The 23,232-nt window shown below is 35.9% G+C and overlaps 1 protein-coding gene across 1 annotated transcript; it reads left to right on the top strand.

Moving 5' to 3' along the window:
* Positions 1-5,435: 5,435 nt before the first annotated feature.
* LOC109217936 (probable prolyl 4-hydroxylase 10) lies at positions 5,436-10,126 on the top strand. The gene is made up of 8 exons (XM_019382233.1): positions 5,436-5,886; positions 5,985-6,072; positions 6,559-6,656; positions 6,786-6,883; positions 8,760-8,889; positions 8,971-9,158; positions 9,343-9,429; positions 9,694-10,126. Exons 1-7 carry the CDS (start codon positions 5,690-5,692, stop codon positions 9,414-9,416), a joined length of 873 nt encoding a protein of 290 aa, XP_019237778.1. The 5' UTR covers positions 5,436-5,689; the 3' UTR covers positions 9,417-9,429; positions 9,694-10,126.
* Positions 10,127-23,232: the final 13,106 nt, after the last annotated feature.

The following is a 23,232-nucleotide window of genomic DNA, read 5'->3' as shown; positions in this document are numbered from 1 at the left end:
TTGAACTTCCCGAAACTTAATTCCGACCACGAGTACAAGTCATAATACCCGAAATGAAGCTGTTCATGGCCTCCGACTGCTGAACGGAGCGCTAGGACTCAAAACGACCGCTCGGGTCGTTACAAAAAATATTTTTCGTCTTCCCAAAATATCATAAAAATAAGTACATAAAAAAATATTTACAATTGTAATTTATCATTTAACATTATATTTTAAGAAATTAATTACAGATATACATCATAGAGGGTGCAAGTGTAGAATTCAATAATATATGGGATATAAGTTTAAATTTAACATACAGCGGATGTATCTGAAACTGATTAATACTGTAGGAGTATTTTGTGTAATAACCGAAAAAATTAATATGAATAATAGTGTTTTCAGCAGAAACTTCTATTTCTAATTTTTTTGCTATTAGTTAGCGTAAAAACCAACGATAAATTTTGTTTTTCATTGCAAAATTGTTGCTATTTTACTATACTTTTTTTTCATTATAGTTTTATACTGTTTAGATTCAATTTTAAGACAGAAGATTATTTTTCATCCATTTTAATCTTTGTTAATTTCAATTTTAAGATTGAAGATATTTTTTGCATTTTAATTTTTGGTATTTTGAAATTTAATTAATTTTTTAATTTTTGTATATATATTATCTTATTTGTCTATGAAATTAATTTTTCATAACCGAATATTTCTAGACCAAGTCTTGTCATGAATTTCATACTCGAAGCAAAGATATTCATCTTTAAAATTTTTTGACCTTACAATGGTGACCTCAAATGTGCGATAATATATTTATAGTCAACTGTGAAAGATAATTGATATTTTGAATCAATCACTATTCATTTTTTTCTTGATATAAAATTGTAACTATTAAGCCAATTATTTGGCATTTCTTTCTAACTTGAAGGAAAATTATACATTAACTACAGGATTGTGTTTCAACTAATTTAATAGTCATAAAATATTATTATTGCTACAATAAGTTTCAATTCATGGTAAAACTTATAAATAGCTATGAATTTTCGTCATAGTGATAAATCTGTGGTTTATCTCATTTATGACAAATAATTGTTAAGCCAAATATAGCAACAGTTTATTTAGAACATAAAGCTAAATTATTTATTCAGATAAAATATTTTATTTTAAATAATTTATTGTGACTAAAAATTAGTTTTGCTACAGTAAGTTTTAGCGTGTATCAAAAACTAATGATTAGCTACGAAATTTTATCATATCAAAAGATCGGTGGCTATATCATGTCTTCATGTCAAATAATCGTAGCTTTTAAATCAACTATTGCCACGATATTTTATAACTGGAAGCAAAAATATTTATTTTAACTACAATAGTTTGTTTCAAAAAATTTATTGTAGCTAAAAGACTATTGTTGCTACAATAATTTTTAATGCGTGGCAAAAACTTATGATTAGCTACCAAATTATACCGTAGCAATAAATTTATAGCTATTTAGATTATTGTTGCCACAATAATTAGCAACCATAGCAAAAAGGAGGAATTAGCTTTGTCAATTTAATTTTTGTGGCAAAGAAATTTTACGAAATTGTAAAAAGCCACGCAACTCTAATTTTTGTGGCTATTGTTAGGTACTAGCAACGGAATTTAGATTTGTAGCTGAGATTTCGTAGCTATAAATGCATTATGTTGTAGTGCAGGTGGGAAATTGGTATTTGGGTAGGGAACTAGGGAGTTCTTTGTCTTCGCCATAGGGTTGGCTTCTTTGTGTTCTTGTATTCATATATTAATACGAGTTGAGATGAAATTCCTGCAAATTTGTGTGTGCCTTTACTTATATTACTTGCTTCCTAAATCTGTCTAAGTCCAAAAACGTTACTAAAATTATTCTAAGTGTTGGAATGCTGAAGTCAAGGCTGGGCTTGACTGCCGCGCAGTGGTGAACCTCGGGCAGAATTCGAGTGACATAAATCACCCCTGTGACAACTGGTATCAGAGCGAGATTGGACCGGGGCGAAGACACGACATTCAGTGGTTGAATTTCGTGAAGATGACTGGTGGCAACGCAGAACTGAGGGAAAAAGTTGCTGCATTGGAGGCGCTCGTCAGAACTGTTGATGGTGATCAATTTCTGACTATTATGACTCGTCTCGCCTATCTTGAGGCCGAGATGAACAGGCTGAGCCAGGAGTGCATAGATCGGAAAGCAAAAAATGGGTTGCTGGGTTATGATGTTGGCAATGATGAAGCACAACGTGTGGCAGATCGTACCAAGGTCAAAATTTCGGAGTCTAAAGAGTTTAATGGTGCAAGGAGTACCAAGAAACTCGAAATTCCTGCGGGATATGGAGCAGTACTTCCAGGCTGCCCATGTGCGAGATGAAGATAAGGTCACCACCATTACGACTATGTACTTGGTAGATGATGCAAACCTTTGGTGGCGGACGCGCGTGGCAGAAGATGTAAGTGCTGGTAGGCCGAAGATTGACTCTAGGGAAGGGATGAAGAAAGAGTTGAAGGATCAATTCTTTCCTAGCAATGCGGGCTGGATTGCTAGAGATCGTTTGAAAAAGTTGTAACAAACTGGAGCGGTCAGGGAATATGTCAAAGATTTCAGTTCTTTGATGTTGGATATAAGCAATATGTCTGAGGAAGACAAGCTGTACAATTTCCTTTACGGGTTGCAGTCGCGAGCGCAGATGGAACTTCGAAGGCAGAATGTGAAAGACCTTCCTAGTGGAATCGCTGCTGCGGATGCGTTGGGTGATATCCGGTTGGGACAAGATGGTTCTGATTTCTCTACTACTTCAAAGTCCAAAAACGGGAACAAGGACAAGGCAAAAGAGTGGAGGAAAAATGGAAATGACAAGGGTAATGTTGTTGAGGGCAATGACAATGGAAAGGAAGAGCAATGTGCTGGATCTTTGACAAACAGGGGACAAAACAACAGGTTTGATGGCTGTTTTATTTGCAAAGGACCACACATGGCGAGGGACTGTCCAAAATTTGAAGTGCTTACAACTTTGTTTGCTGAAGAAAAAGGTGAAGATGAGCCGAACGAGGAAGAACATGAGCAGGAGGCAGCATATTTAGGGCCTATGGTGGTGCTGAGAAATACGAAAACTGCTTCGTCGAGGACGACGAATTCTTCGGGTGGGGGTGGTTTGTTAACCCCTTGACAAAGTTCCTCGGTAGGTGTGAGTTGTGACAAGAATTTTCATGATGGCCTTGGCACATAACCTGAAAAATAGGGAAACATCATGACGAGCAGCTCGATATGACGGACTATGCGGGGTTGACAAACGCACCTTGAACGGAGGCAAGAGGCATTTCACTTGGACGTGCATGTTGACATTACAATGGCAAGGCAAAGCCATGTCAAAGTTGGGATAAAGACATGGCAAGACAAGGCAAGGCAATGCAGAACAAGCAATGACAATTAATGCGGGCAGATTTGATCAAGTTGAGGGCGACTTGACATAAGCGGGTAGTTGTGGCAATGGGCGTGTGCGGCAAGCTGTGGCCATGAAATTGGGGTGGAGCAGTGTCAAATGGCAAGGCTGGGCGCAATGCCGTCCTTGGGCGCACAGCAGCTGGGTAAAACAGGCACATGCAACAGTTACAAAACATGTGTTGGGCACATGACAAGCAGTTGTCGGTTACAACCAAATCCAAAACATGGCTGATCATGGGCTAAAGTGTTGGCACGTTTTTGTATCATGTCTTAGCATGTTTGCCCATCAGTTGGGGCTTGTCAACTGATTGTCTAAATTGTTGCCAAGTATAATTGGGAAGCCTGCACTATAAATATGTGCATAAGGTTGTCCCAAAAGGCAGAACTTAGTCTTTGGGAATATGTGTTAGTCAAATTTCGTCTAAGTATATTCCAAAGGGTGGGAAATTGGTTTTTGGGCAGGGAGCTAGGGAGTTCTTTGTCTTGGCCATATGGTTGGCTTTTTTGTGTTCTTGTATTCACACATTAATACGAGTTGGGAAGAAATTCCTGTAAATTTGTGTGTGCCTTTACTTATATTACTTGTTGCCTAAAATCTGTTTAAGTCCAAAAACGTTCCTAAAATTATTTTAAGTGTTGGAAGACTGAAGTCAAGGTTGGCTTGACTGCCGCACAGTGATGAGCCTCGAACAAAATTCGAGTGGCATAAATTACCCTGTGACACATAGCTACAAAACACAATCACCCGCAAAAAAGAGAAAATGGTCAAGTTTAGATTTTTTTTTTTTTCTTTTTTGAAGATGTGTCTGTTATTACTGTCAAAGTACGATTCGTTTCCACGCTCATTCAATAAGGAAATTACCATTTTTGTTAGCAGACCATGAGTTGGGTAAATATACATCAAATAGGGATAGAAAACATGGAATGTTTCCCCACCAGCACGGGCAAGGTTAAGGGACCCTAATCCTTTCTGATTGAGCAGGTGTTAGGACTAGATTTAGTTGAAACTTAAAATTATTTTTAAAGTTATATTAAAAAATATTTTTTGGAAGTTAAAGTTGTATTAGGGCATGCATTTTATTTGTAAAAAGTTAAAGTTTTGTGAGCACAAGAAAAATTTCACCTAAAAACTGGTCCAAATCAGTTTTTGGAACTTGAAAATTGTTCTTCATTTTTTTTAGAAAAAGTTGATAATTTCATGGACAAATAAAATTTTAAAGGGGAGCGTAGTTCATCTATTAAAAAGTTTTGAAGTTTTCAAAAAGCCAAAAACAGAAGTGATGCTACTACTTACAGCTTGTTTGGGTGTTTGTTACATGTCGTTTTATAATGTATTGTATTGTATTGTTTGATGAATACAATATTTGGATAGATTGTATAGTTTGTCATCGTTTTATGATGTCACGCACAAAAAATATGAAGAATAAACTTGCAACATTACTAAGAAAAAATAGATACAAAGTAGAATTATTATATAAAAAAGTAGAATAAAGGATAAAATATGATTATTTAATAATAAAAAATGGCAAAATGAGATAAAAAAAAGCAAGGTAACGACACCATCACATCAAATCAATTATTACATAAAGTGAAATTTTTTATCATTACGTAACAACGAATATAACGAAACAATATAATAAAATTTAAATAATAATCAAAATAAATATTATATTTAAAATAACACACGATACAATATATCATGTAACAACCATCCAAAACTGTTAGTACTCCCGTAAATACCAAATGTAGTGGTCTACCATGTAAAGAAACATTTATGAGGAGGTTTGATAAAGTATGACTTATTTGCTTTCGATATATATAATCAAAATAAATAACTTAGTTTAGCAGATAAAAAAAATATGAGTATCATTTTACTTTATATTCATTTGTTTGATATATAAAATATTAAGTTCCAGTAAATTATTGGGTCAAGCATAGGAGGTCAACTTTACTAGCAGAAAAATCCAAAGATTAAAGTAGGCTTAGTAAGTAGTAACGTATCCATCTGTCACACATATTACAGAAAAGTCTGCAAACACAACGAACACGTTCTTTTAGCAAAAAATAATTCCATTTCTCCAACAGTTTCATTAAATCAAATTACAAAAAAAAAAAAAAGAAAGAAACCCACCGTCTTATTTTGTTTCTCAGAAAGAACCCACAAGCTGTGATCCCAAAGTCCCATTAGTTGAAAAAATCTTTATGCAGATCTTCAAATATTTTTAATTTGCAAATTCAACTGTACAGATTTCATTAGCAATGGCAGTGAAAGGGAGGTATTCCCGAGTTGGGCCTCGGAAATCGTCGAATTCCACACTAATTTTTGGTGGGTTTATTATGATATCATTTGTGGTCCTCATTCTTCTCGCTTTCGGCATTTTCTCCATTCCCAGCAGTTCAAGAGGCTCTCAGAAAGCACACGATCTTAGCTCTATAGCACATAATACAGTTCAAAGGTACCATTTCATTTTGGTGATTGTTTTTTTTTTCTTTTTTCAATTGGTGTAGTGATCTGATAGCTTTAATGGGAAACTTTTCTTTTTTGGGAGTACAGAGGAGATGATGATGATGAGGGAAAAGGAGATCAGTGGGTTGAAGTGATTTCTTTGGAACCAAGAGCCTACATTTACCATAACTTCTTGGTATTTCTCTTAAAGATTTCTTTTTTATTTAATTTTCTTTCACTACATTGTGTTTTATGGCGGCTGCTATTGCTATTAGTTTATCTCATAGCTATAAAAAAAATTTGTGAATTTGACTTACAGATATGTCTCAGATTGTACAAAATGAGAAGTGTTTTGTAATTGCCACTGTTGTTAATACATCATGCTGAATTTGACATCAGATTCTGCTGCTTATACAGTAGAAAAAACAGAAATCCGTAGGAAACTGTAAGAGAATTGGATTAATCTTTATTTTCTTTCAATAAAATTGTACTCATATGGAAATTTTCATTTAGTTAAAAATCTGACCTTGTCGAAATTTCAATTAGGACTATGAATATTGATACTGCTGTTATCATTATCGTGTATCTTGAGTTTGATCTATTGATTGATGTATTTGCTGCCATTGAACATCAGAGTTCATCTATATAATAAGAAACTAACTTCATTGTTATCTCTCGGCAGTCCAAGGAAGAATGTGAGTATCTGATTAGTCTTGCCAAGCCTCACATGCAAAAGTCAACTGTTGTAGACAGTGCTACTGGCAAGAGTAAGGACAGCAGGTAAGCATATCTTCTGCATGCCCCGGGCTTGCCGAGTTAGGTTGTACTACTGAGGAATTACGGAGATTTAATTGTAATAGCATCTTTAGTTCTCACATTCTTTTCTCCTGTTTATTCCCTCCCTATCAGAGTCCGAACCAGTTCAGGAACATTTCTTGCAAGAGGACGTGATAAAGTGATCAGGAATATCGAGAAAAAGATTGCAGATTTCACCTTCATACCAGTAGGTATGCGTTGTTTGTACCAAAGGATGTAACTGCATGAATATTTATCAAGTGTTACGCTTATTACTGAGGATCTAATTTCCCTCTAACTGTTATGCAAAGAATAATCATTCAATAAAGGTTGGGGGTGTCTGAAAATGGTATTGTCTACTAAGTTGCTCAGACTTGGATGCGGGTGTCCGATATGGGTGCGGATCTAGAGGTCGGATCCTTCATGATCTGAATTTTAAGATTCGGGGATACGGATCCAAGTAGGGATACAGATGCAGGGATTCGGCTAAAAATAATTCAGATATCTAAAAATAGAGTTATAAAATATGTCTAAATTATGAGACATTATGTGAAAAACTTACAAGGTATTCCAAGAATGAGAAAATATTAATTAAGAGGAGAATCCGAGAAGGAGATAAAAGGAAAGGACTGACACCGAAATTTCTATATTCAAGGTACTCCATTTTCTTCAATTTCATCCTAGCCTTTATATTGACTTTCATTGTATCTGTCCCGAGTTTCTCCGTCGATTTTGGTCTAAGTACCCAAAATTGGTTGACCAGATCCGGTACGGATCTCACACCCACGTCGTGTCGACACGGGTGCGGCATCGAAAGTGAAGAGTCCGAGCAACTTAGATTGTCTACACTGGTTAACTCTTATTTTTGTAGGTAACTCCATTTACTGGTGTTATTAATGGTACTCCTCTGTCACAATCTTTTTTGCACTATTTCCTTTGTGTCCATCCCGCCCCTTTTTATATTTAGAAACTAAATAATTTTAACATTCCTATTTTCCATTGACTTGACTTTCTGTATGCCCCATTTTATACTAGACAAATTGTTTGGTACAATGGTTGGTTTGGTGTTCTATTCGTATTTAGCATATCTGTTAGAAGTAATTTTTTTCTTTTTAACCTGTGTCCCCTCAAACTATGCCAAAACAAATTGGGTCTTGAGGGAGTAATACTATTTGTCCGTAAGTTAAGGAAATAGGACAGCTTCTCCGGTGTCACCATTAATAGAAGATACTGACTACATTGTTGGGAATTTCAGTATGCTAAATTTGGCTGTACGCGATGGGGAATGCTCTTTCGGAGCTCCAGCCAAAGAGCCTTATATTTCCAACTAATTAATGTAATTTCACTGTATTGATGATTTCTGGAGTTGTATGCATTGTCCAAAATAAAGTTGGATGCATTATTTTTGGCTGTTGGATGCAAATATTATATGCATTGGATTGCGAGGTGGTGGCTGGGGATGAGTGTGGATTTAATTTCATGTCCAATCTCAATTTAGTAATTTGTCTATCCTGCAAGTATAAGTCTACTAATTAGTTGCCCCACCAGCACTCATTTGGGTTGTCTGGAATCAGAGTAATAGGAGAGCTTTTGATGGAGTAGAAAAAGCTTGTACACTTGAGGAGTAGCCTCTTTTCCTTTATTTATTTTTGGTGCACCCATGAGGTTCCTATTTGTATAGAAGATTGGTTGTCTTTTGTAGAAAACCATGTCTTTTTGTAAGGTTTTCTAATTTTTGGTGTGCTCCTTGTATATGGGCATGTTTTGCTTTTTAATTAATTTATTACCTGATTCTACTAATTAGTTAGTGATTATTCCAGGCATCATTAGTGTTAACCACTAGTTTCTTTTCTGCTCCTTCCACATTCAGAGATAGAACAGATTCTATGAAGCTTAGTGCTCATTAACTTTCTTTTGAAAAGAACCTTAAAAGAAATACCTCATCTTCATGCTTAGCCAGTATATTTCGTGTGCACGACACTGCTAAACTTGCTCAAACTGCTGCTTTCAGAGTGGTCTATTCGACACTTTGTCATTATGCAATGCCTTAAACTGCATGTACATTGATGCTTCTGCTGCCGTCTACAGAGCATGGGGAAGGTCTTCAAGTTCTCCACTACGAAGTGGGGCAAAAGTATGAACCCCACTATGATTACTTTCTTGATGAGTTTAACACCAAAAATGGAGGTCAACGCATTGCTACAGTTTTAATGTACTTGTAAGTGACTTTTCCTCTGTGAGGTTTATGCTTAGTGTATTTTCATGGCATCCCTTAGTTGATTCTATTGGTGCACTGCAGGTCAGATGTTGAAGAAGGGGGTGAAACAGTATTTCCAGCTGCGAAGGGAAATTATAGTGCGGTCCCTTGGTGGAATGAACTATCTGAATGTGGAAAGGGTGGGCTCTCTGTAAAACCAAAGAGGGGTGATGCGTTGCTTTTCTGGAGCATGAAGCCTGATGCAACTCTAGATCCATCAAGTTTGCATGGTGAGTAATCTACATGAAAGCAGAGACGGATAATGGGTGTTGAGCATTGAAAACTTGATTAATGCATAATGAAACCCATCTTCTAGCACAATGTTTCAATTGCTTTACAGTTTACTCTGTTCTGGAGTCATGAGCATGGGTTATTTGATTGGCGACTAAGTAGAATTTTGTGTATCTTGTATAGGTGGGTGCCCTGTGATTAAAGGCAACAAATGGTCGTCAACAAAATGGATACGTGTCCATGAATACAAGGCTTAACCTACTGCTAGAGGTAAACATCTTTGCCTGGATGGTGTAACTAATAAACATAATATATGTGCAACTCTAAACATTAGCTGCAGTAACTTGCTTTCTCTTCACAATATATGTGCATCTCTGTTGTCTTCTTATATAAATTGTAAACTATTATTGAGCTTAGGGATGCATGTGAATTATTAGTTTGTCTCACCCGCCGATCCATTTGGCACCTCTAATATGGAGTAAGCTTGTATTTAATGGTGTACTCTTGTATTGATAGTAGATATTGGTTCCGCAGGTCCAGTTTTGAGTATGGATGCAGTCACTGTTGTGCGATTTGTATCAAAAGGATAGTCTCATAGTCTATGAATAGAGCTCCCTCTGCTTTCAACCACCATAACAAGAAGCTTCTGACTTATTTTCTAGCTTGATTTTACTATGATAGTACTCATCTTCAACATTCTTTTTCCTTTCTTTTCGATAAAGTTGGAGTTTACAGAGTTGTAGTTGTTATCTTTCATCTGTGAGTTTAATTAGAATAATAAAGTATGAGAAGTTTTGTTCGAATTACGAAGTGTATTCATGGACAACATAGCAGCTTAGATGATATGGGAATTATAGCGATTACACTCTGTATCCTATTTTATTCGCCACTATACTACTTGGGGAGTTTTAACTTGACTATGATTATTTAAATATTTCTAATTTATAAAGGATTATGAATTTGAGTATTTCTTGTGTGTTTCTCTATGGCAAAAAAGGCAGCCCGGTGCACTAAGCTCCTGCTATGGCAGCAACTTTACTGGTTGCGCCAAGGCTCCCCTTCAATTGTGTGTTTCTCTATGTAAAATTTATATGTTTTGATCACCGTACTCCAGATCTGTCAGTCTTTCTGTCATGGAGGGAGTATAGAATTCATCCATTGTCTTTAGTTGCTATAGATGAGGATCTGAATTTGTGGGCTTCTTATCAAGTGCAGAATACAAATATTAATTAAGTGATATAAATCTATATAAAAGAAATGATATACCATATTTATTGTTTTGGTGAATTTCGTCCATAAGGTTATTTACAGTTTGTTAAATAATTAGTGCAGCAGAGATACTGCCTTTGATACGTGAGGGTAGGATTTTTATTTATGGTTCTGAACCATATTCTTTTTTACTTACTGGGTTCTAAATATACTATTTATATGTTAAAATAGCACGGTATAGCCAGTTTTCGGACTGGTCATTCAAAAATAGCCAACGTTTACCAAGTCAATGAAAAATAGCCACTATTTTGCTGCAGCAGAGACCGGTCCAGCATAATATACTGGAGTTCGGTGCACCTGTGTATGAACTCCAGCATATTATGCTGGACCGGTATACTTTGCTGGCTCCAGTATAATATACTGGAGACTGACCGGTGCTCCAAACTCCAGTATATTATGCTGGACCGGTATACTTGCTGGAAATCCAATATATTATGCTGGAGTTCTAGTGTACTTATGCTGGAATTCCATCATATTATGCCGGAGTTCTAGCATACTTATCTTGGAACTCCAGTATAATATGCTGGAGTTCAAGTATACTTATGTTGGAACTCCAGCATAATATACCGGCGTATTTTTCGGGTTTTGAACAGTGTTTTTGCTCAGATTTTTTTTATATGAAAAGTGGCTAAATTTCGATTACTTTTAAAACTGGGCTATTTTTGAACGACCAGTTGTAAATCTGGTTATTTTTAAATTTCACCCTATTTATATACATTCAATATTTTTTTTAACACGAATATAGGATATGAGCTAAACTTACTGGGTTCTGCCGAAAATAGCTATAGGACTGATTCTGCCCCTGGAAGAAGGCCCTGGTTCAAAGTCCTTAACGTGGTCCTTTATCCTCTAATGGTCACGAAGATGGAATTTATCCATGGTGTAAGAAAAAAAACTTAAAAGGAAAAAAGAAGTTCAAAGCAATGTTTTAAGGGGAACTTTCAGAAATGGCTACATTTTAAGGAGCTTTTAACAATCCGTAGCTATATTTTATATACTTACGTTTCGTAGCTAGTTTTGGACAATTTGCTGTATTTGAGTTTATTTGAATACACTGTTCAGCTGTATTATTTTCCCGTATGTATTTAAATACATTGTTCAGCTGTATCCAAACTTATTTGATGTGGCAAGGTTGAACATATTCGACTGTATTTGAATGTATTTACACCCAAAAAAAAAAACGACGAAATGAAGAATACAATCAAATCCGGTCAAATCTCCGGCAAAAATACAAAATACACTATATTTAAAAAGGAAGAATACAATCAAACTCAGTTGGATCTTCGACGAAATACAAAATACCACTGTATTTACACTAAAAATGAAGAATACATTCAAATCCTTTTAAAAACTAACTGTGTTTAACTAAAAAATAAAGAATAGTCAAATCTCCAACGAGAATACAAAATACACTGTATTTAAAAATAGAGAATACAATCAAACCCGTCGGATCTCCGGTGAAAATCCAAAATACACTTTAGATCTCTCACGAAAATACAAAATGTATTGTATTTATACAACGATTTTCCAACACGAAAGGTAGTGGAGAAGAAAGAGGTGGCTTCTTTTTCTAGCGTGAAAAGTAGTGGTGGAGGAATAAGTCTTAGGTCAGATGAATACACTCAAATATGAGCTACAAAGAAGGAGAAGAAGCAATGGATTCCAACATTTCCGTTAGATCCAGATTAGGTGACACCTCCAATCTTCCCCCTCCATTGTTTTCGCCATCGGAAATGAATTGATCGCAACTTCGTGATTTCAAATCTGGATCTGACGGTGGGTGGCGACGGTGTTTAAGAGTGAATCGCGGTGAAAGGGGTATAAGGCGGAGGGCGGTGATGTGTGGGGAAGAGAGAAAGAGGCGGTTGTTTAGTTGGGCTCCGTAGAGCTCCGCTGGAGAAGACGGTCGCAGTGACTTGTTTGATGTCGAGGGAGAAGAGAGAGGGAAAAGGAGTGAGAGAGTTGAGGAAGAAGAGAAAAAGAGGGTTGAGAGAAATGATTATACAGTGAAATAACTCTATGTCTTTGGTATTAGATATGATGAGTAAATTGAAAATTCATTGTAGCTATGAAAAATAATTAAATTAAAAGATAGCTACGATCCATTAATAGCTCTTACATTTAGCTATGATAGGTAAATTTTCGAGAAAATGACTCTTTATAGCCCCTCAAAATTTTAATAGCCCATAATTTTTCTCATTGACACGAAATGTTCCTCCGGCCCAAACATATTACATCTAATAGCCCGAAATGTCTATTTTGTATATTCTTTGTATAGTGATAGTCTATTTTGTATATACTTTGTATAGTGACAGTCTATTTAGTATATTTTTTTATATAGTGACAGTCTATTGTATATAAATTGTACAGTGACAATCTATTTCGTATATGTTTTGTATAGTGACAGTCTATTGTATATTTTTTGTATAGTGACAGTCTATTTTATATATTTTTTTTATATAGTGACAGTCTATTTTGCATATTTTTTGTATAGTGATAGTCTATTTTGTATAGTGACAGTCTATTGTATATAAATTGTATAGTGACAATCTATTTGGTATATATTTTGTATAGTGACAGTCTATTGTATATAAATTGTATAGTGATAATCTATTTGGTATATTTTTTGTATAGTGACAGTCTATTTTGTATATATTTTGTATAGTGACAGTCTATTTTGTATATATTTTAACGATGTATATACCAAATTAATTAGAAAGTAAAGTTTGGTCAAGGCCAATAATGCCATCATTACCACATTTTTGTATAAAATTAATGAAATTTACGCTTATAGGGAAAAAACCGTGCAAGGATTGTATAGCTTGGAAAGGCCAAAGGAGAAGGAATTGTTTAGGAAATAATTGATTGCATTTTATATTGATTTTCTTTCTATTACCCTAAATAAGGATAGCCTCTTATTTTTGGGTGTTTGGTTTAATTGAAGACGGCACTATTATAGAATATTTAGAATCAGTTTCCTAATTGGTAGGAAATCTACCGTGTTTGAGCAAATTTAGGCTAGCCATTGTAATTTGTTCGGGGCTATAAATTATATGGCTTTATTCATGGCTAGCGAATGATAATTGTTTCTACCGGCCGGCTACAAATGAAATTTGCTCTAAATTTTCCGTGTTAGGAAACACGGTCAGGCCCGCCCACAACTATCTTACGCATTATGGATGGCCATTTTCATAGTTACTTATGAATTTATAAAATATTCCATAATCTACAACTTGCATTAGAATTACAAATTCTACAACAAAATATAAATTATAAATTATATACTCTAAAAATATGGTAGATTCCTATTGATGAGGAATCCTATTCTGAAACGTATTCTTATTTGTCCCTAAAGTTTTTTCAATTTATTAATATTGATTACCACTATAAACACCCATTTGCCTTAATTATTAGTGTATTATATACAAATAATCCAACCATACCCCCTTGTATTATGCATCAATCAAATCATATCCCTTACCAAAAGAAACATGCCTTTTTTAGTTTTAAATTTTTTTCGAAATTATTTCTCATACACCATCCAAAAACCTCAAATGATTCCCCAAATTCGATTCTTTTTCTCTTTGTCAACGCAAAACAATGTTTCCCCCAAATTCTTTTATAATATAGTGTTGTATATTTTTAATATATACATGATCTACATTATTTTATATATATTATACTCTGTGTACTATATTTGTTAATCATGGTTCCTTCTTTTTTTCCTAGTTCAAATGTTTATATGTATATAGTATTGTATATTTTAATTATATAACATACAGTTTATGCAAGAAATATACATTAATGGAGAAATTAAGGGAAAATTAATATAATAGATACTTTTAGATGAGATAGAATCTTAAGTGAGATATATTAGGATACTTGTTAGGTGAGAGAATCTCAAGAGAGAGATATTAGGGATATGAAAAGTTATAAATTTTAAAATAAATTGTATTATATATAATTTTATCAAGCAGTTGTAGGAAACTTAAATAAATGCTAGAAGTGTTGTATGCTATGTAAATTCCTCATTTATTATTTACTATATGTTAAAATAGTAAAAATAGCACGAGCTAGCCAGTTTTCGAACTGGTAATTAAAAAATAGCTAGCATTTGCAAATACATTGAAAAATAGCCATTATTTTGCTGTAACAGAAAAAGTTCCAGCATAATATATTGGAGATTGGTGCACCTGTGTATGAACTTCCAGCATATTATGCTGGAACTCCAACACACAGAAAGTTCCAGCATAATATACTGGAGATTGGAGCACCTGTATATGGACTTATGCTGGACCAGTATATTATGCTGGAAGTCCAGTATAATATGTTGTAACTCCAGTATATTATGTTGGAAGTCTAGTATATTATGCTGAAATATTTTTCGTATTTTGAATTGTATTTCGTACCACTTGTAAATTTGGTTATTTTTGAATTTCACCCGTTAAAATATGAGTTTATATAGCAAAATATACAAATAAATATGAAAGTTTGTACATTTTTATTGAATTTTCAATAAACATTATTCTAAAAAAATTTTGAAAATTCAATTAAAAATGTTGCAAAAATCAACATACGACGGCATTTCCTAATTTTATTTGACATGTTATGCACGTAAGGGAAATTGCAGAACGTGTGCTCTCCTCGGGTGTCAAGAGTGTATATTATCTAGGACATGTATAAGTGAAGGGCCACGAGGCGGCCAGAGGGTCAAGCAACTAAAACAATAGCTTTAGGCCCCAAAATTTCAAGGGCCCCAATTTTTTTTCTATTTCTTTTTATTTTCTATTCGTATTTGGTTTTCGCATTGAGATCTCGATTAGTTTGAGTTCGCTCTGCATAAGGCTTAATAAAAGTGAAAGCGCATTCTAATAAGATATCATTCATAGGGTTCGAACCCGAAATATCTGATTAACGTAGGTAGGCTAGATCATATCCATCCCAACACAATCCTTGGGAGTGGAGCCCAACTTTTACCAATAATAGATTTATGAGTAAAAAATTTTTTTTTGATTGTTTCAAAGTAGAAAAGGAAAATGTTTTATAAAAACAGTAAAAATAACTTTTAGTTTGTTATTAATATAACCATTTGAGCAAAAATTAGAGAAGAGAATCACTCCCCCTAAATTCTTACCTAAATATAAGATTTTGGGTTATTTACATTTTATGATTGACATTATTAATGAAGTGCTTATATTATTCTTCTCTTTTTCACATCTGTCACAAGAAAATGTGTAATAAACTTCTACAGTCTCTTTTTTTTTTCAATATCAAGTTATCAACTTCTTGAACCTAATTCTATTTCCTATGATCCAAAATATTTTAAGAGAGATTAAATGGGCTAAAAAGAAATTATTAACAACTTTACATCTCAAAAAGCTAGAAAAAATATACTTCAAATATATATATATATATTGTTTCAAGAAAGGCCTCCGATTAAATTTTGGCTTTAGGCCTCCAATCTTGTTGAGCCGCCCATTGGGGCCAGCTCTGTAAACTTTTGTAAGTGGATCTGTCGTGGTAATAATACAAAAGTTTAAGAGAAATTTTCACAAACCACTATTGTTTAGTGGTTATTAGCTAGTTGTAGCTACCATTTACTATATTACTTCCTATAGCTATGTTTTCAGTTTTTTTTGGAGTGTATTCGATGTATTTAAGCTATTGTTTTCATGAATACAGTAGCAAAACTCGGCGTGAAACAGGGGATTCCAGCTAGACAATTATTGTATTCGACTGTATTCGACTGTATTCACGATATGTATTTGTGAATACAGTAACGTAAATAGCGCAAATCGTGGTCTATTCAGCTATTTTTAAACGGAAAAGTGAATCAATTAACACAATAGACTCCTAATATAACTCAACTAACTCAATTACATGACCTATAATCTGTATTTGACGCGAAATATGCTGAATATTTTTCAACAGAGCAATCGCCGAGTTCCCTAAACCTTCCCTTTTCTGTTGATATCGTTCGTGGGTGTTCCTATTTTCAACCAATAAAATTCGAGATTCATCTTTAGTGCAAAAACATATGAATACATACTACAGATACATTTGAATACATATATACATCTGAATACATAAATTATATTAATTAAAAAAATATATGAATACATTCATGGAATACAGCGAGACAGTGAATACAATGAGATACATGGAATACAGCGAGATACATTGGAATACAATGGAAAAAAAGACAATAAATATAATGAAATACATGAAAATACAGCAAGATACATTGAAATATACTTAAAAAAAAGGTAACAGAATCTTCAATTTGCTTAGCCCCAAACTCCGTCGTCTTTGTTCAAGAACAACCCTAATGTCGTCTCGTCGAGAGGGCCGCGATTCTGACTCGAAACGTCATTGTTCCCGTTTCGATCAAGAACCCAGTCCAAAGAGATCTAGGAAGCATAGTAGACCAGTCGAACTTTCCTCTTCTTCTTTGTTTCCTCCGCTACTCAATTTGCAACAAACAACCATAGACCTCATTCTATTACAACTTCTAGGTACTCGGAATTGAGGAAACGGTGATTTTGGCTTGGCGTGAGAAGAAAAAGCGGAGATTTGTCGCTGATGGTGGTGGTGGCAAAGAAGCTTTCCAGGAGGAAGAACAATCGATGAAGGAACTGATGAGAGAGAATCCATGAGTTTTTATGGCTTTGAGAGAGAGAGAGGGTGGAGAAAAATCTGAAAGAATGGGAGAAAAAAATAATACAAAGCGTATTTTATGGCTTAAGTGTAGGAGGTGACCATAAATAGATATTTGGCTATAAAAATCAAAAGGTAGCTATGGAATATAATTTTTTGAAAGGGCATTTATTTAAAATAAATAAGGTATCAACCTTTACTATTGGAGGTAAAAATTCCAAAGTTACCTGGAATTGTTTGTCTACTGGAGCTAGGTAACGCTGCAAAATGAAAGCCATAAGCTATTCCATTTTGAATATTAGCGCGATTTTGTTATTTTGATTTGAAGGGCTTGAAATTAGTGATATTTGGACATTATTCCCCTTTACAATTTTGAATTTAAAAATATGACCTTTTAGATCTCTTAAGTGTAAAAGACAAATCTCTTATGTGTATAACTAAATCTCCAATATGTAAAAAAAACGAGATAGTGTCATAAAACTAAAAGCAAGTTTGTAAAGAGTCAAAAAGCTAATTGAGATTTTCAATTTTACATGTCCACTTTCACATAACAAGAGAAAAATAATTTATTTTTCCTATTTTTCCCTTAGCATTAATTACCTATTCCAAATCATTTTTCAAATCCACTAAAACTGTACACCAATTATTAGCGTGATTGTGTTATTTTGATTTGAAGGGCTTGAAAAATTGGTGTTATTTGAACATCATGGCCCTTTACAATTTTGAATTTAAGAAAATGATATTTTTAGATCTCTTACGTGTAAAATGACCTTTACATCATTGGAACAACATTTGGTTCTCTTTGCTCTTTCATTCTACTCCTTCCATTCACTTTTACTTGTCCACTATTCTAAAAGTAGATTTTCAATTTTACTTGTTCACTTTCGCATATCAAGAGAAAAATAACTTATATTTTCTATTTTACCTCAATATTAATTACTTATTCCAAATTATTTTTCAAATCCATTAAGACTATACAACAACTAATATGGGCATTATGGTAAATTACGCGCTTTAATTATTACTCCCCCCGTTTCAATTTAGATGAGGTAGTTTGACTCGGCACTGAGTTTAAGAAAAAAAAAAGACTTTTGAAACATGTCAACTTAAAATCTTAAGGGATAAAAGCTTTGTGGGACCATGACATTTGTGTGGTTATAAAAGCTTCTCATTAAGAGTAAAATGAAGAGTTTAAAGTTGAATTATTTCCAAGTCTAAAAATGTGTCATTTATTTTGAAAGAAACTAAGAAGGAAAGTACCTCTGTATACTGTCGAAATCGGGTTCATCTATTGCGTGAGAGATCGGGACTGAAACATGATGGATTGGAGATTGACCCCGGATTCTATCGAACCAAGGTACGAAGTTAGAACATACGTCTCCAAAGATCATCGAGCCCGTGACTCCGGAATCTACCCCGACTCCGAATAAGCTCGAGGAAACATTATCGTACCAAATAACGGAAGGCCGAAATATCCGCAACCGGTCGGATATCACAGCAGGAATCTCGGCATGTATCAATGAGAAATCAATTAATTAGCAAATCATGAGATTCCTTACCTTTTATAGGATTGTATCCAAAGTAGGACTCCCCCTACAATATAAAGGGGGTCTGATTATTTGTAACTCACATTGTAACAGGAATCCAAAAGCAATATATTGTTGTTATTAGTTCTTATTATCTTATCATTCTGTTCTGGCATCGATTAAGGCACTTTTTGACTCGAGGGTGACCAACCTTCAAGGCCACGATTGTCCAACTTGTGTGGTTTGATTTACTTTTCTATCATTAATTTCAATATTAATCTGATTTTCTCAATTTGTATCAAGTTAGATCACGTATCCTTAAAACCGCGTATAAATTAAATTGTTATCCGATTTTGAGGGTAAACTGTTTGGTGCCCACCGTGGGGATAAGGATAATAGTGGTTATTTGATACGAATTTCCATAACACGCACTATTTTACACTTGTTCTTTGAAGTGTCTCTGATTTCGAGCTTAAACTCAAAATGTCAAACTCACAATTAGCACCTCTACCTGCTGACGATAAGTCCGGTCACCACGGTGAAAACAATAACATAGCGCCCGGTAATGAGGTACCGCCCGACAATCCCATCGGAATACAATTGCGAACCTGCTGGACGCTAACTCGTATATGGCTATCGACACAAGCCTCCCTACTGACCCTGAGAATAGCATCCGTGGTGGAGCCCGTCGACAGTACAAAATACTCAAAACAATGGAGGACACGGGTTCAATCTACGGATGATCTTCAAAATGTTGCAGGCTCAGCAGGCGGAATTAGCTCAGTTATAAAAGTAGAGTCACGTACCGAGCAGGATCGAGCCCGACCCATCTCGATAGATCACTCGCAGGGAGGAACCGGTCGCGGAAAGGTCGAGTGGGAACAAGTCGGGTAATAACCCCGAGATCATAAAAATGCTCAAGGAGATGACAAAATGAATAGAATCAGGGGAGAAGAAAATCGAAGCAAACGACAAAAAGGTAGAAACCTACAATTCTAGGGTCGACCATATCCCGGAAACGCCACCGATATTGAAAGGCTTGGATTCCCAGAAGTTTGTACAGAAACCTTTCCCTCCGAGTGCGGCTCCAAATTCGATCCCTAAAAAATTCCGCATGCCCGAGATTCGTAAGTACAACGGAACGACCGACCCAAACGAGCATGTCACTTCATACACATGCGCCATCAAAAGAAACGACTAGGAGGATGATGATATCGAGTCTGTCTTGCTGAAGAAATTCGGAGAAACCCTGTCAAAGGGAGCTATGATATGGTATCACAACTTATCCCCTAATTCTATTGACTCATTTGCTATGCTTGCAAACTCTTTTGTGAAAGCACACACTGGGCTATCAGGGTCGAAACCAGGAAATCGGACCTCTTCAAAGTGAGGCAAAAGGATAATGAAATGCTCAGAGTGTTTGTATCTCGGTTTCAAATGGAACGGATGGACCTGCTACCAGTCGCTGATGATTTGGCCGTTCAAGCTTTTACCCAAGGACTCAATGTTCGAAGCTCGGTGTCTTCACAGCAGTTGAAGCCGAATCTAATAGAATATCTGGTTGTCACTTGGGCTGATGTGCATAACCGATATCAATCGAAGATCAGAGTAGAAGATGATCAACTAGGGGATCCTTCCGGGTCCGTTTATACTGTTAAACCCATCGACAGAGTCAAGAGAGATATCGATCGTGAACCAAGGCCAAACAAGGATCGGTATCATCCGTACAGTAAGGATCGAAGAAAAAGTGGGTCCGGACGGGGTTCTATGCAAAATGAAAGGAGAAATGACCAAGGCCAGAGCAGTTGGGGACTCATGAGCAAGAACGGTTTCGACAGGCCCATCGGACCTAAAGAAGCACCAAGGTTATCAGAATATAAATTTAACGTTGATGCTGATGCATCGCATCAGCTATCGGACGTATCAAAGATACCAAATGGTCTCGACCTCTAAAATCCCAACCCAAAGGGATCCAAACCAGGTGTGTAAATATCAAGGCACTCACGGTCATAGAACAGAGGATTGCCGACAGTTGAGCGAAATGAAAGGAGAAATGACCGATGCCAGAGCAGCCGGGGACTCATGAGCAAGAATAGTTTCGACATGCCCATCGGACCTAAAGAAGCACCAAGGTTATCAGAATATAACTTTAACGTTGATGCTGTTGCCATCGTATCAGCTACGGACACATCAAAGATACCAAATGGTCTTGACCTCTACAATCTGAGCCTGCCCAAAGGGATCCAAACCAGGTGTGCAAATATCATGGCAATCACGGCCACAGAACAGAGGATTGCCGACAACTGAGGGAAGAGGTAGCCCGGTTATTCAACAACGGGCATCTTCAAGAATTCCTGAGTGACCGAGCAAAGAATCATTCCAGGATTAGGGACCCTAATAAACAAATCGAGCAAGAAGAACCTCAACACGTCATTCACATGATCATCGGAGGGGTCGATGTTCCTCAAGGTCCGATGTTAAAGCGCACCAAAGTGTCCATCACAAGTAGGGGTGGGCATCGGTCGGTTCGGTTCGGTTATGAATATTATCGGTTTTGCCTATCGGTTATCGATTTATAAATATGATAAACCGATAAGCAAACCGATAAGATATTGGTTATCGGTTATCGGTTAATCGGTTATTGATCATTATCGGTTCGGTTATCGATTTACCCGATAAGGTAAAACTAAAATTAAGAGTGCTGATATATATTACCATGGCCTTTGCCAAAGCTCACAAAGGCTGAAGTCAAGCAATTGATGGAAGTTGTAAGGCAGAACAACTCCTAAATGTTACAGTATTAACCATTTCTTTCCTTCACAATTATAATATCTCATGTCTTGTAAACTTCAGCCGATGTTGATGGAAATGGCTCAATTGACTACACTGAATCAATTCATCTCAGCCACCATGCATAAGCACAGGCTAGAAAGAGACGAAAATCTATTTACTGCATTTCAGTATTTTGATAAAGATGGCAGTGGGTACGTACCATGTGTATATCCTACACACATGAGAAATCAGATATAAGCACTATAAACACTAAACAGAAAAGCAAAGCTGTGACAGTAACATATCGAGTATTAGCAAATTCTATGATCATCAACTACACATTAACCAAAATGGAACACAATGCAGAGGTACTAATTTACAACAAGATATCCCACTTACCAAACAGCTAGAGAATCCAATGCCACTTCAGGATTTGGTAGCAAACCAGCAACTAAAACCAAAATTTGAAAGCACCACATCTCCAAACACAACATCACAGATGAAGTAGCTAACAACTCAGTAGTAGTTTGTTTTTATCAACTGACTGAATGGAAATATCAGCAGTACAACTACATGTCTACACCCCTTCCCCTTCATAATTTTGTATATTATATAACTTAATCCACTGAACTTGTGAATGAAATGGATCTTAACTTTATTTATGTGTTTGTTCCTTATGCATTCAATTTATTAAAAATTAAAAGGGGCTTAACAAATCCATGTATTGATTCCTATTCTCTTTAGGTATTTGCAGTAGACAATAGTCTTAAAAAAGGCAGTCAAGAGCAATACCAGAAAAGGTACAGAAAAGAGAAGCTTCAGTTTCTTGCTACTCACATTTGATAGACGAAAAGGAGAAATTGGATACCCATAACTACAGATTTAGAAAATCATTCAAGTAAATATGCAAAAATTGATTTCTAAGGGAAGCCTAAATTAGTGTTTCTAAGATACCAAACTAAGACGAATTCAGAAATGGGATATGAAACACTGACCTTAGTGCAATGCTCTGCCGGAAAAAGATAATAGAAAACTGAGTCTTGACGGGCTCAGCCGTGGGGGCGTGACCCGTGAGGCGAAGAACTGGTGAGGACTTGAGCCGTGTGGCCGGTGACGGACTGGCGGAGAACTAGTGAGGAGTGAGGACTGAGGATTGAGGGTGAGGGTGACAGGGAGTGAGGCGGAGAAAGAACTGAGAAATAGAAATTGAACCATGTATATGAAACCCTAGTATGTATACACTTAGGTAAACTAGTAAATTAGTAAACCCTTATTGGGTTATCGGTTTACCCAATAACAGAATTGCTAAACCGAGCCCGAACCGATAACCCAATAAAATTTTTTTTTACCCGTTACCGAACCGTTAACCCAATAACCCAATATCGATAACCCAATAAGTAATTAACGGTTCGGGTTATCGGTTTTACTCGATATATGCCCACCCCTAATCACAAGGGAGAAACGAACTCGAGATTACATACCAGAAGGAACTTTGTCTTTCAGCGACGAGGACGCGGAAGGAATCATGTAGCCCCATAACGATGCACTGCTAATATCTGTACTCATGAATAAATATCGAGTTAAAAGTGTGTTAATTGATCCAGGTAGCTCGGCCAACATCATTCGATCAAGGGTCATAGAACAACTCGGCCTACAAGATCTAATCGTGCCTGCAGCCCGAGCGCTAAACGGATTCAACATGGCTTGCGAAACTACTAAGGGAGAGATAACATTACCAGTAAACGCCGCCGGGACCATCCAGGAAACCAAGTTTTATGTGATTGAGGGGGACATGAGCTGTAACGCCCTGTTCGGGAGGCTATGGATTCACAACATGAGGGCAGTGCCC

The sequence above is a fragment of the Nicotiana attenuata genome, unplaced genomic scaffold, assembly GCF_001879085.1.
Source record: "Nicotiana attenuata strain UT unplaced genomic scaffold, NIATTr2, whole genome shotgun sequence".
In the NCBI taxonomy this organism is placed as follows: domain Eukaryota; kingdom Viridiplantae; phylum Streptophyta; class Magnoliopsida; order Solanales; family Solanaceae; genus Nicotiana; species Nicotiana attenuata.
The sequence above is the reverse complement of the archived record's forward strand: the minus strand, read 5'-3'. Positions and strand labels throughout refer to the sequence as shown.

Excerpts from the sequence above, each read along its gene's own strand:
- LOC109217936 (XM_019382233.1), top strand. The coding sequence starts at position 5,690 with ATGGCAGTGAAAGGGAGGTATTCCCGAGTTGGGCCTCGGAAATCGTCG. Across the intron at positions 6,657-6,785 it reads GGCAAGAGTAAGGACAGCAG|AGTCCGAACCAGTTCAGGAA; the intron begins GTAAGCATATCT and ends CCTCCCTATCAG. Across the intron at positions 9,159-9,342 it reads AGATCCATCAAGTTTGCATG|GTGGGTGCCCTGTGATTAAA; the intron begins GTGAGTAATCTA and ends TATCTTGTATAG.